The 15759-nt window shown below is 39.8% G+C and overlaps 1 protein-coding gene across 4 annotated transcripts in view; it reads left to right on the forward strand.

The window, feature by feature from the left end:
* LOC128243302 (uncharacterized) overlaps positions 1–15759 on the forward strand; it is a 58904-nt gene that overhangs the window by 21440 nt on the left and 21705 nt on the right. For 2 of the 4 annotated variants that reach the window (XM_052960994.1, XM_052960995.1), the window contains exons 3-6: positions 10258–10410; positions 14584–14703; positions 14950–15102; positions 15483–15593. In XM_052960994.1, the coding sequence (XP_052816954.1) occupies positions 10258–10410; positions 14584–14703; positions 14950–15102; positions 15483–15593 (537 nt within the window). Of the gene's footprint in view, positions 1–6476; positions 6797–7201; positions 7324–10257; positions 10411–14583; positions 14704–14949; positions 15103–15482; positions 15594–15759 lie in introns of those variants that run through there. The other 2 variants (XM_052960996.1, XM_052960997.1) reach the window with 2 other exon arrangements.

Genomic DNA, 15759 nt, shown 5'->3' on the forward strand with positions numbered 1-15759 from the left:
ACATGCAATATAGTATACAAATAAGAGACCTATTGACATTGCACCTTGAATATTGTAACATGTATATGAGCCAATCATTTAATAATACATTAGTATGAAAACTGGAGTAAAACACTTTCAATAGTGTGTTGATATGTCACAACCTTAATATATACAAAACATGGACCGTGACACAATCATGAAAAACACCTTTATGAACAACCGTCACACTTGTTATTTTCTAGCTCGAACACTTCAAAGGTTTAATTCCACGTTTAGAAAATTTAGATTCTGATAAAAAAAATTTCTATGAAAGTCAAACACTTACATCATGAACATCGGTGCAAATATATTTTTACAAATTTCCGACGCATAAGACTTTTGTCAAGATCTACTTTAAGTATAGTTGACGTCATCTGTTTAAACACTGGGTAAAAGCATGCACAAATGTTTCTCGGATTAAGCATTGAGTCATATAAAACTAAAAATAACCATGAAGTATGTTACAAAAATAAGTTCTGCAGCACGGAGGAATTGGTTTGATGAAAACACGTCTCTTTATGGGGATAAGACAGTTCTGTAGCGCAGTATGTATACATTTAAAAGTTTAATGACAGTGAACAACACTCTGATAATGGTCCATTATTGTGAATTATAGGAGTAGTAATATATGAAACATTGAGTATGGTAAGGCTGTGCTCTTTAACCAATATTATGAACAATGAGAGTTATTGCATTTATCACAGTGAGTTTTTCATAAATAATTTTAGCCACACATCACTTACTGATAAGACTTTGAAAATGTAAATACAGAGGACAGGCTTATAAACATTTTTAACAATCATATATATATTATGCAACAGTTTCTTTGTTTTAAAAACAGCATGTCTTTCAGTCAGTTAACTAAGTATAAGCATGTCTATAAAAACATATATCTTTCATAGTGAGCTTAATCATAACAAAGGCAACAGTTTGCCCTATAATTTTGATAACTGCACAAAAGAGTTTTCATAAAAGAATAAAGGATTGATTCTTATTTTTTGCGTTCATGCAGTATGAACGCTCGGCCGCGATTTTGCATATCCATGAATCGCGCTAGCGATTCTTGGAAAATATGCAAAATCGCGGCCAAGCGTTCATACTGCATGAACGCATACTAAATAAGAATCAATCCTTATATTTACATTTTTCCTTATTATTTATTTATTTATTCCGCTCTAATAGGGTCTGAGAACAAGTCTGTAATTACAACAAAGGGGAACAAAACGTGTAGACCGAATGTAAATGGTAAGAGCACTTGTCGCCCTTGGTGTTTTTCATCCTCCGCATAATAAATAGTAATTTGCAGAAAAACATAAATAGTCAAAGATTTTTTTCAATCATTTGGTAGTTTCTGTAACATATGTGGAGGTTATAATGATTTTTGTTGTAATATGTTCATTTTAATCAAGAGAACATTTGACACATTTTAACTCCTGTTTTACATTAGCTACAATAATGAGCGATCGGGGATTTTTTTTTTATTATTTTGACATTTCTTATGTATTCCTGTAAGCTACAACTCTCTACCATTTAACACGGGAGAAATAATATATAGTAATATTATGCAGCGATGTTGAATAATAATGACAAAATTGTTAAAAATATACCCGACAATGATCTAAAATGGATTGAATTTGTCATTAGAGTCGTTATTTTCGCATAAAGATATTCTGGGTCACGAATACCCTTTTATACGTGTACACAATCTGTCAGATTTGTCCCAGATTTAAAGATATCGATATGTGTTGAATATTAGGCAATAATAATTTCGTAGAAATATTAATTTATAACGGAGATAATTTCAAAAGTGTGACAGCGAGGATTCTCTGCGCAAGGACCGTTCGCTACTTTTTGCTGGGATGGTGGACGTCACGAGTCTGCCATAGTAAAAAAATCGTCAAAAGACTCGTTGACGGCCATTTAGGTGGACTAGTTTATGACCAATGTGATTGGGCATAAAAATATGGTCATGGTGATTTAATGGATAACTTCCAGTTCAAGGTAATTATAACGACATAATTTCTTTTCTTTTTTTTAACTGTTGCAAAGATATTGAAGTGTTGTGATGTGCTAGTCTTCTCGAGTTGTCCATATTAAGACGTTTGTTCGAACTCGCGAAAATACATGACACTTTGACAGTCTCCTGCAATAATTTCATGTATTTAAATGTAGACGAAGATATCGCCTAATTCTATCGTAGAAAGATATTGATTGTCTGAATCCGATATTAGATCAAACATTTGTCCTAGAAAAAAATCGCCGAACTTCAGCCATGTTTGCTTTGACAGTTGTTGCAGACGAACCGCAGTAAAAACCGCGTCAATTTTGTTCAATGCGTGTTCTTTTGTTATCAATTGCAAATCAAGCATTTTTCAAATGATATTTCTAGAAAACAATGTCTTTCATTCGTATAACATTAAAAGAAGCATGTAAACAAGCCGGCATTCAACAAAACATGTGCCCTCCTATATTTAGCAATAAAGTAGATCGTCGTAGTGATACACCAGCGCCTGATCAGAGCGCTGCTTTCTTGCCAAACTCCGCCTACAAAGGTCACGAAAGGTCCATCGGTTAATGCAAAATGAACTCAATTTTCATCGTTCAGAAAATCAAGTACGGATGTAAATATGAACAATTGACTTGACATACATGTAAGCCTACCAGAACAAGGTCAGCATTAACATTGTGCCAATGTCCTTATCAATTACCTGCATGAAGCTTTAACTCCCTTATAAATCTTTAATGCTGGATATCATCAAAGATAAAAGTTGAACATAAAGGTAAAAAATCACCAAAACCTGTACCTGTCCATTGTGAACTAGGTTGCGTACACATCCCTGGTACCTGTCACCATCACAGCAGTCGGGTATGAGGGTGTGGCGTACCTCCCGCCCAGTTGTAACATGGCGTTCACATTGAGGAACATGTTGTCCCCTGGGGAAGAGCCAGTCACCTCGAATGGGGAGCGGTCAACAGCTGAGTCCTGTATCAGGTTTGCGTCCGGCATGTCACACCGGTCAACTGTAAGGGTCACAGTCTGGAAGATAGATTGACCATTTACTGAATGTATTGTTTTACTGATTGTTCTTAAGAAACTGCTATCCAGCGGTGTGTAAAAACAAAATCTACAGAACTTCATTTTCGAGAATAAAAAATCAAATGAATATCCCATCAATCATACAGATTTTTATTTTTATTTTAGTCGTACATCTAAGTGTGTGTTTCTTAAACCGTTTTTGCTATAAACAAAACAACAACAACCGTTATTGCTAGCAACACCAACAAGGACTGCAACAGCAAACATGGGCGTCAATCTTTAACAACAAACATGGGTTCAAAGAGGGTATGATAAATCAAACACACATTACGAAATGCAAATGTAATATATTGTAAAATCCATTAGCTTAACCAATCCAAGAAACACGAGCAGGGGCGTAGCCAGCGTTACGCACTTACGCATGTGCGTAACATCAATTTGAATAATGAAAAAAATAAATATGGCCCAAAATGGCATCAAAGTCGAGGGCTAAGCTAATTATTGATATCAGAATAAAGGGAAGATCAGCTAAATTAAGCATTGTTTCTCTGTGCTAGATATGGCTAACTGAGCCTAAATCAATAACTTGGTAACTTCAAAGTCGGCGGCCTCGAACCTATAAATCCCTAAAAATACACATCAGTGCTCAACTTGTTACTTCCATTTTCCTTTTTCCCTGGGGAGCCCCACCCCACCTCCCGAACACCCCTACGGCTACAGGGATATTCCCCTACCACACCCTCCCCTTTTCGTTCGTAACATTCATTTAAGGCTAGCTACGCCCCTGACGAGTACAGATTTTATGTTAAAATAACAATTCGGTGTTATTTCCCTTTCTACACATTAGCAGATCAAAGGTGGGGCGCACCCGGCGCCCGCCCCTTTTAAAATCTATTTTCTTAAGTTTATTTTTATACCAATAAAGGAGAAAATAAGTCATAAAATACGCCCAAAATGCACGATCCCGGATTGATTCTAGAGGGGGCATAAATTATGGGCGTCAACTTCTGACTTTTGTGCGGCCCCCTCTGAACAGAAATTTATTTGGTTTATAGTGTTGGCAGGTGTTGGGTTTTTTCGGGTGTGTGTGTGGGGGGGGGGGGGGGGTACACACTCAAGGTTAAATTAACAATTTTTAATCCGAAAAGGTGCATTTTGGGCATATTTTATTACCTTTTTCTCCTCTATTAAAGTAAAGAGTAAACTTAGCACCCGGCGCGCTTGAGACGCTAGTATAAACAAGAGATGTTTGTCAAACATTATGCCCCCCCTGAGCGCCATGTTGTCAGGATTATATGGACAATTGAATGAAATATGCATGGACCGAAATGACAGCTGATTTGTTGCTGTTTTAAGATTATGACCATTAAAGTGTAAGGATAAAGTGTGTTATGGCCGTCATGACCTTTGACTCTATGAACTCAAAATCCAGAGTCATCAGCTGGTCACCAGAAACCGAAATGTCAAGTTTGAGGGCCATGGGTGCAGGCATTGTCAAGTTATCACAAGACAAGTTTTTTTCGTTCAAGGTCACTGTGTCCTTGACCTTTGACCCGATGAACCCTTAAATCATAAGGGGTCATCTACAAGTCAGATGCAACTCCAAGTCAAGTTTGAAGGCCATGGGTTCAGGCATTGTTGAGTTATCACTCGGACAACCTTTTACCATTCAAGATCACTGTGACCTTGACCTTTGGCTCTATGAATCAAATCATTCTAAAATCAATAAGGGTGATCTACTGGTCAGGCTTAACATCCATGTCAAGTTTAATGATCATAGGTTCAGGCATTGTTGAAATATCAGTGGGGGAAGATTTGTTAACTTTTTTTGCGTTAAAGGTTACTGTGACATTGACCTTGGCCTGATGACCCCAAAAGTCGATAAGGGTCATCTACTGGGCAGGCCCAACCTTCATGTCAAGTTTGGTCCAAGAATTGTCGAGTTTGCTTTCAAGGTCACTGTGACCTTGACCTTTGACCCCTAAAATCAATAGGGGTCATCTACTGGTCAGGCCAAACCTCCATGTCAAGTTTGAGGGCCATGGGTGCAGGCATTGTCGAGTTATCACTCGGACAACCTTTTACCATTCCAGGTCACTGTGACCTTGACCTTTGGCAAGATGACCCCCAAAAACCATAGGGGTCATCTCCTGGTCAGGCCAATTCTCCAAGTCAAGTTTGAGGGCCATGGGTGCAGGCATTGTTGAGTTATCAATCGGACAACGTTTTACCATTCAAGGTCACTGTGACCTTGACCTTTGGCCCAATGACCCCCAAAAACAATAGGGGTCATCTACTGGTCAAGCCCAACCTCCAAGTCAAGTTTGAGGGCCATGGGTGCAGGCATTGTTGAGTAATCACTCGAACAACCTTTTACCATTCAATGTCACTGTGACCTTTGACCCATTGAGCCCAAAAAACAATAGGGGTCAGCTACTGGTCAGGCCCAACCTCCAAGTCAAGTTTGAGGGCCATGGGTGCAGGCGTTGTCACGTTATCACTCGGACAACCTTTTACCATTCAAGGTCACTGTGACCTTGACCTTTGGCCTGATGACCCCCAAAAACAATAGGGGTCATCTACTGGACAGGCCCAACCTCCATGTCTAGTTTGAGGGCCATGGGTGCAGGCATTGTTGAGTTATCACTCGGACAAGCTTTAAAATTATTTTACCATTAAAGGTCACTGTGACCTTGATCTTTGACCCGATGACCCCCAAAATCAATAGGGGTCATCTACTGGTCAGGCCCAACCTTCATGTGAAGTTTGATGACCATACGTCCAGGAATTGTTGAGTTATCACTCGGACAAGCTTTGGTCTACCGACGGACCGACCGACCGACCGACATACCGACATGCCTGTGCAAAGCAATATACCCCTCTTCTTCGAAGGGGGGCATAATTAATATATCAAACCATAATATGAAATTTTGCTGTAGCGGTGCTGTATGTCAAAAGTTAGAATTCTCCTTCAATCTTAACCACCTCGACCTCATATTGTTGTGGTTGTCTAACAAACAACAACAACAACAACAACAACAACACTACAATTACAACAACAACAACAACAATTACAACTACAATAACAACAACAACAACTTCAATAACAACAAAAACAATTGTTATTGCTAACAACAACAACAACATCAACTACAATAACAACAACAACAACAATTGTTACTGCTAACAACAGCAACAACAACCGCAACAGCAAACAACAGGCTGAACGGATTCCATGTTAAAATAGCAAGTCGCTGTTATTTCCCTTCCTATACCTAAGCAGATCCAGGGGGTGGGGGGCACCCAGCGAGCCCTTTCAACCTTTTTTATTATTAACACCTGAAGTCAAAAGCGTACGCCCCTAAGTCACACACCCTCTAACGATAAATTCTGGAACCACCCCTGCTATATATTTTTGTTCAACCTAATTCATGCTAGTTAAATGGATCTGGATTTGAATAAGGTCGAAGAATAAGACATTATTTTATTGGACGTTACTAGTAGTTGATATTGCTGCAATAGTGTGCTTTCTATGACAGGTGAACCCGGCGGTACATACACGGGGTGAGGATATGGTCAGTTCGATACATTTACCTTAAGCAGATAGAAAGACTTGAAATACATCAAATGAATATGGTTTAACAGTGGGTTATTAAACCTGTAGTGAAAAACTGCATTATACTGCGGATATGATGTTCACATTAGTATGGATGCTATTGGTTTGCACAGTGAATGCAGGTAAAAACATGATTTTACTTTAAGTAGACTTCTTATACATGTACATCCATTTGAATGTTAGGGGTTTATTGACGATACAATACAACTAAACGCAGCGAGACAGTTATAGAACTCAACAGTATTTAAGTATTTAAGCTAAACATAAAACTATCACCACATTCTCTTCGATCGCAAGGTTAGACCCGATCAATACGGTGTGTGTGTGTGTGTGTGCCATTTGTTATAACACGTGAAGTGTTTCATTTTGCATCACGTCCTTGTGAATGGTAGAAATATGAGTCACAAACATCAAGCGCATTGAACTACTGTTTACACATATGTCCTATATACATGTCGTTAAGCAATACTTTATATTCATATGTCGATGTATACTTATTAAAGTCATTGCTTAAGCACTTTAAAAGAGAAATGTTGACCAGAAAATATCGTAAGGATATTACAGTAAACGCATACTTTCTGCCCGTAACTTCACGGTTGAACCTGAGCGTAAGGAAATTGATGTCTTTGTGCCGAATGTGGGAAAAAAGGTAACACATTTTCCCAAATTTGGCTTTAATACTCCAGAGAGTTGAATCTTTATTTCCTCCAATAGATGAAGAGTTAAACATATATTTACATGAATTACGGACACTACGGACCATGGACATTACGGACCAGACACTACGGACCAGATTTAGGGAAATTACGGACCAGATTTAGGGACATTACGGACCAGATTTAGAAATTTACGGACCAGATTTAGAAACTTACGGACCATGATTTAAACACATTTTTTTAAATTATTCACTCATTAGTTTTTAATTTGTTAATAAATACTTGAATATGAGTGCTCAGTATGACGTTATATCTTCCATAAAACTGTGAAAAATCGCGTGAAGTTCGAATAGATCGGCAGTTAAATCAGTTAAAAGCAACAGAAGATATATGTTCCAAAACAGTTTATTTACCAAAATAAATCGAGCACATATAAGAACACGTGGGTGATACTGGCGGCTGCGGACATCTGGCTACCCTCAAGAACACTGTCTGTTGTTGGCAGTCGCATGATGTGGTCGGGTGGTCGGACGTCGCTGTGGTTGATCGTCTCGTTCTATAATGTTAAAATGTTTTAAACACAAGCTATTGGTTCATCAGTTTTAACCATTTCTGAAACTAAAATTTGTCGAGATTTGAAATCTATGTTAGTTATATGTTTACCAAGTTCATCATCCTATCTCATAAGAAAACTGTAACATACCTGGACTTCCATAGACTCTTCTGGTCGAGTTTCATCATTACACGTGATGCACGTGAACTCTAACTCGGTCCCATCCACGTTCGCAGCATCATACTGGGCAATGGATATACCGGTACCACAGCGTAGATGTTGCCAACGTTCACATATGTCGCATTCCACGGCGCGGTGGTTTGCATAAACACCTCTAGACCAGTGGATACAACGAGCGCAAGGCATACTTATAGATCTTTTCAGTTTCATTAATATTCACATTTACAATTAGAAGATAAACACATATTACGTTCATTATTATTCATTATTATTCGAATTATCATTATACTTTATTAAAAATATATTGATGTTTAACATTGGAATTTCATGGGATTTTTCAGTTACATTAAAGATAATTGTCATACTGAGCACTAATATTCAAGTATTTATTAACAAATTTCAGACCAATGAGTGAATAATTAAAAAAAACAAATGTTTAAAAACAATATAAATCATGGTCCGTAAATTTCTAAATCTGGTCCGTAATGTCCCTAAATCTGGTCCGTAATGTCCCTAAATCTGGTCCGTAGTGTCTGGTCCGTAATGTCCATGGTCCGTAGTGTCCGTGACCCATTTACATAATTATAATATGTATATGTACATGTATACTATTGCACACTAACTAGGTGTGCAGAAAATGGATATGTCTAATACATAATATTATTCTCTTGGCATTATATTTGACAATCCCGATACAATATAAAAACAATCTTATTAAAAGAATTTAAATTGTATACGGGTGATAAGGCAAAACACAAACACACTAACACACACACACGCACACGCGCACACGCACACGCACACTTCTTATAGTTAAACTAGCTCGTAAACAAACTTAACCTAGATTACCAAGGCGTGTTCCACAATACAGGTTATTTTACACTTACAATATAATAGCAATAGAAGTGCTACTGTTTGAGCAATTTACATAATAACATTGCAACATACCGTGACACTTTCCAATTCATAACTTTCATCTGTAGCCGTGGCTATACGTAATATGTTTTTGCTTTGGCTTTTTAAAGATTGCTCTGACAGGTCGATGAAACTTAGATATCCTTTTTGCATAATTATTTGGTCCCATAGCTTTTCTCTTTGTTCGTCCAAATTTGGACAAAAACAGTTTATGTATGATGTAATTTTCATGGTGAGAATTGCATATGTCGCATAATTGAGGGAAAGTTCGTCCGAGTGCATCAATTGAGCGTAGTATACGTCTATTCAAGGATAGAACAATTTCTCGCCGCCCACAGTTCTGTAGCAGTATTTTCCCTTAGTAAATTCGCAGGTATATATACTCATTGTAAGACAATCGTTGAAACTGCTGTCTTCGTGTTAGATTAATAACTTTTAGTTCAATAATTTTCTTCCACATGCATTTCGGTAGGGTATTTCCGTTGTGCACATTGTCCTACAGTAAACTTTGAAGTTTCTATGTATTTCGGACACAAGCCCCATTGACTGGTTATCTAAATTACAATAGCTTACAAGTCTGTAGTTAAAAATATGTTTAGCCATGTATTTATTTGGCAGGCGACACAGCTGCCCAAAGATCTGGAGCTTCTTCACGTCTATTAATGTTTCAGCAGATACAGTACCGAATGTACCTTATGCGAAGTCTGTATTTGTGGATTTGTTTAGGCCCTGAATTTTTTGATACAAAATCAATAGGACCTTTCTATTTTAAATAAGTCAGTTGTTGACATTGTCCAAAATTCACAGCCATACAAACTTTTTGGAATAACAATGGGGTTGCATATAGTTAGCGATGTCAACGAGTTTACCTGGGTATAACCCGCTATTGTATATGTTTAAAAAAGGTGTCCCGCATTTTACACAAGCGTCGTCAACATTCGCAGAACACGACAGGAAAGAGTCACACTCTAAATTTGCGATTTCGTTGAATATAGAGATTTACATCCGGGTTTTTAGCATGCAATCAAAGCACTTTCCACTATAATTTATACTTTTCGCTTGTTTAAACTTGTTGATATTTTTTTTGGAAATATCGGTCTGGCGGCGTGAAATTGTCTGTGTAGGGGCCTAAGTATATTGTTGTACGATAGCAATTAAATTTTCATTTTCCTTAAATCAAGAGCAAATTTATTAGTTAAACATCTTTTTTGCCGAACGAGTCCTGATAATCAACCATTACACCGCATTATTGGCATCGACGTCTTTACTGAAATTGCAGCGCTCCCACAGGCGGACTACGACAGCGGGTGGCGACCAATCATCAACGGCCTACGTCACGTGGCCCGGCTGGACCTGCCTCATGGGATTGGAGAGGTGCCCACTATCGTTGACGTCCTGCTCAAGGTCGACAACTTTGTCGTACCTGCCGTCGGTTAGTTTCACATATCAGTACCTCACATGGGTCACATATCAGTACCTTACATGGGTCACATATCAGTACCTTACATGGGTCACATATCAGTAAATCACTTGGGTCGCATATCATTACCTCACTTGGGTCACACATCTGTTACTCACATGGGTCACATATCAGTACTTCACATTGGTCACATGTCAGTACCTCACATGGGTCACATATCAGTACCTTACATGAGTCACATATCAGTACCTCACATGGGTCACATATCAGTACCTTACATGAGTCACATATCAGTACCTCACATGGGTCACATATCAGTACCTTACATGGGTCACATATCAGTACCTCACATGGGCCAGATATCAGTACCTTACATGGGTCACATATCAGTACCTCACATGGGTCACATATCAGTACCTTACATGAGTCACATATCAGTACCTCACATGGGCCAGATATCAGTACCTTACATGAGTCACATATCAGTACCTCACATGGGTCACATATCAGTACCTTACATGGGTCACATATCAGTAAATCACTTGGGTCGCATATCATTACCTCACTTGGGTCACACATCTGTTACTCACATGGGTCACATATCAATACATTACATTGGTCACATGTCAGTACCTCACATGGGTCACATATCAGTGACTCACATTGGTCACATATCAGTACCTCACATTGGTCACATATCAGTACCTCACATTGGTCACATATCAGTACCTTACATGAGTCACATATCAGTACCTCACATGGGTCACATATCAGTACATCACATGGGTCACATATCAGTACCTCACATGGGTCACATATCAGTACATCACATGGGTCACATATCAGTACCTCACATGGGTCACATATCAGTACCTTACATGAGTCACATATCAGTACCTCACATGGGTCACATATCAGTACCTCACATGGGTCACATATCAGTACCTCACAAGGGTCTCATATCAGTACCTCACATGTGTCACATGTCAGTACCTCACATGGGTCTCATATCAGTACCTCACAAGGGTGACATATCAGTATCTCATATGGGTCACATATCAGTACCTCACACATGGGTCACATATCAGTACCTCACATGGGTCTCATATCAGTACCTCACACGGAAGACATATCAGTATCTCACATGGGTCACATATCAGTACCTCACACAGGTGACATATCAGTATCTCACATGGGTCACATATCAGTACCTCACACGGGTGACATATCAGTACCTCACACAGGTGACATATCAGTACCTCACATGGGTCACATATCAGTACCTCACACGGGTGACATATCAGTACCTCACACAGGTGACATATCAGTACCTCACACAGGTGACATATCAGTACCTCACACGGGTGACATATCAGTAACTCACATGGGTCACATATCAGTATATCACATGAGTCACATAATAGCACTTTACATGGGTTACATATCAGTACCTCACACGGGTGACATATCAGTACCTCACATGGGTCACATGTCAGTACCTCACACGGGTGACATATCAGTTCCTCACATGAGTCACATAACAGTACCTTACATGGGTCACATATCAGTGACTCATATGTTGCACACATCAGCACCTCACATGGGTAGCATATCAATACATTACTTTGGTCACAGATTAGCACTTCACTTGTTGCACAAAGTACCTCAGATGTAGCACAAATCAGTACCTCACATGGGTAACGTATCAATACTTCAGATGTCTTACACATCAGCATCTCACATGGGTCACAAATCAGTACCTCAGATGATATGCACATCAGTACCTCACATGGGTCACACATCAGTACCTCACATGGGTCACACATCAGTACCTCACATGGGTCACACATCAGTACCTCACATGGGTCACACATCAGTACCTCACATGGGTCACATATCAGTACCTCACATGGGTCACACATCAGTACCTCACATGGGTCACACATCAGTACCTCACATGGGTCACACATCAGTACCTCACATGGGTCACATATCAGTACCTTACATGGGTCACATATCAGTAAATCACTTGGGTCGCATATCATTACCTCACTTGGGTCACACATCTGTTACTCAAATGGGTCACATATCAGTACTTCACATTGGTCACATGTCAGTACCTCACATGGGTCACATATCAGTGACTCACATTGGTCACATATCAGTACCTCACATGGGTCACATATCAGTACCTTACATGAGTCACATATCAGTACCTCACATGGGTCACATATCAGTACCTTACATGAGTCACATATCAGTACCTCACATGGGCCAGATATCAGTACCTTACATGGGTCACATATCAGTACCTCACATGGGTCACATATCAGTACCTTACATGAGTCACATATCAGTACCTCACATGGGCCAGATATCAGTACCTTACATGAGTCACATATCAGTACCTCACATGGGTCACATATCAGTACCTTACATGGGTCACATATCAGTAAATCACTTGGGTCGCATATCATTACCTCACTTGGGTCACACATCTGTTACTCACATGGGTCACATATCAATACATTACATTGGTCACATGTCAGTACCTCACATGGGTCACATATCAGTGACTCACATTGGTCACATATCAGTACCTCACATTGGTCACATATCAGTACCTTACATGAGTCACATATCAGTACCTCACATTGGTCACATATCAGTACCTTACATGAGTCACATATCAGTACCTCACATGGGTCACATATCAGTACATCACATGGGTCACATATCAGTACCTCACATGGGTCACATATCAGTACATCACATGGGTCACATATCAGTACCTCACATGGGTCACATATCAGTACCTTACATGAGTCACATATCAGTACCTCACATGGGTCACATATCAGTACCTCACATGGGTCACATATCAGTACCTCACAAGGGTCTCATATCAGTACCTCACATGTGTCACATGTCAGTACCTCACATGGGTCTCATATCAGTACCTCACAAGGGTGACATATCAGTACCTCACATTGGTCTCATATCAGTACCTCACGCGGGTGACATATCAGTATCTCACATGGGTCACATATCAGTACCTCACATGGGTCACATATCAGTACCTCACACGGAAGACATATCAGTATCTCACATGGGTCACATATCAGTACCTCACACAGGTGACATATCAGTATCTCACATGGGTCACATATCAGTACCTCACATGGGTCACATATCAGTACCTCACACGGGTGACATATCAGTACCTCACATGGGTGACATATCAGTATCTCACATGGGTCACATATCAGTACCTCACATGGGTCACATATCAGTACCTCACACAGGTGACATATCAGTACCTCACACGGGTGACATATCAGTACCTCACACGGGTGACATATCAGTAACTCACATGGGTCACATATCAGTATATCACATGAGTCACATATCAGCACTTTACATGGGTTACATATCAGTACCTCACACGGGTGACATATCAGTACCTCACATGAGTCACATAACAGTACCTTACATGGGTCACATATCAGTGACTCATATGTTGCACACATCAGCACCTCACATGGGTAGCATATCAATACATTACTTTGGTCACAGATTAGCACTTCACTTGTTGCACAAAGTACCTCAGATGTAGCACAAATCAGTACCTCACATGGGTAACATATCAATACTTCAGATGTCTTACACATCAGCATCTCACATGGGTCACAAATCAGTACCTCAGATGATATGCACATCAGTACCTCACATGGGTCACACATCAGTACCTCACATGGGTCACACATCAGTACCTCACATGGGTCACACATCAGTACCTCACATGGGTCACACATCAGTACCTCACATGGGTCACATATCAGTACCTCACATGGGTCACACATCAGTACCTCACATGGGTCACACATCAGTACCTCACATGGGTCACACATCAGTACCTCACATGGGTCACACATCAGTACCTCACATGGGTCACATATCAGTACCTCAAATGTAACACACATCAGAACCTCCAGTGTCATAAATAAGTACCTATCACGTGATATATTGGTCACTTTAATGCGCAACATCTGTTATGAAATAACTGTTTCAGGTTTCTCGGTACGTTTCTTTACCGTTACAGCGCAGCTAAATAACCTTTTCGTTGGTCATTACTTGAGTATTTGTGCATACATCCTATATAAATGTATTGGTATGTTACACCAGGTTTCCGGCCAGACCATGATAAGATGAGGTCTGGCCCCGTGGTATACATTTATGACGACCAGTTTGTCAACGTGTCAGCCTCCCCGAGCCTCGATCCCTTCTACACCATGATTGCTTCCGGTATGTTCATAGCGACAAATATGATTAATATAATTGCTAAATATTTGGATCCCGAATTACACTATCGTTTAACTCGATATTTAAAATTAAATTTTAAAACTAGCTGTACGATTGATAACAGCCGTGCCCAGTCAGTTTAAAGTATTGACATTTGCAATTTAAATCATTTGGGCCTGAAGCTTATGGCGTGTTGTGCCCACCCATTTATATTTTTACGCCTGTCACAACCTATTTGTCTACATGCAGATGCCAAGGAGTATCCGTACGTGGGCGATTATGAGTTCTACGGCGGCCGGGCCACTGTGCGGGTCCGGGCCTGGACGTCTGGCTCCCTGCCTACCCCTGACTTCCACCTCACGGGAACCAGTGCACCACAGATGGTGGCTAATAACTCTGACAGTATGTTTTAGTCAGATTTTCTTTTATAGCAAATAGGCGGAACCTTTAACTTGATTATATTCAGTATCCGTATTGTGCCGAATTTCATTGCTGTATTTATTAAAATGGGTATATTGTCGGTCGGTCGGTCTGTGGGTAAAAGTATTTATTTTTTTGGTAACCTACTGCCGTTTTGTTATAGAGTTGTATGCGCTTGAATATGGGGATTTTAAACTTTTAGTTATAGTGGCATTTGTGGAACTAACTCCTACAAGTTTAGAGTTTATATGTTGTCGTTATTTCAAAGTATTTTTATGTTCATTGGTTAGATTGTATCGCGTTATAAATATCTTCCTATACATGTAAATGTAAGTGATGATATGGATTCCCGCCCCCTGCAGCCTCCCTGTGTTACCGGGATATACCCCACGGTCTTGGGGAAGCCCCAATTCTCTTGGTGGCCCGGATGAGGATGGAGCACGACGGCAAGGTCTTCTATGCGGATGGCGTCGGTGAGTCACATGGCTGTTAGTCTAGGTTATTGACCCCCATGTAGACCTCTCACGATCTCTGAACAGTGCAGACTCGCCATTTCTGAAAAGCATGCATTGTCTTTTGCATTTTGCCTAATGCAGGTAATTTTAAAGTTTAAGTCTCACCTGTCGGGTATATTAGATG

This window comes from Mya arenaria, chromosome 8 (genome assembly GCF_026914265.1).
Source record: "Mya arenaria isolate MELC-2E11 chromosome 8, ASM2691426v1".
In the NCBI taxonomy this organism is placed as follows: Eukaryota; Metazoa; Mollusca; class Bivalvia; order Myida; family Myidae; genus Mya; species Mya arenaria.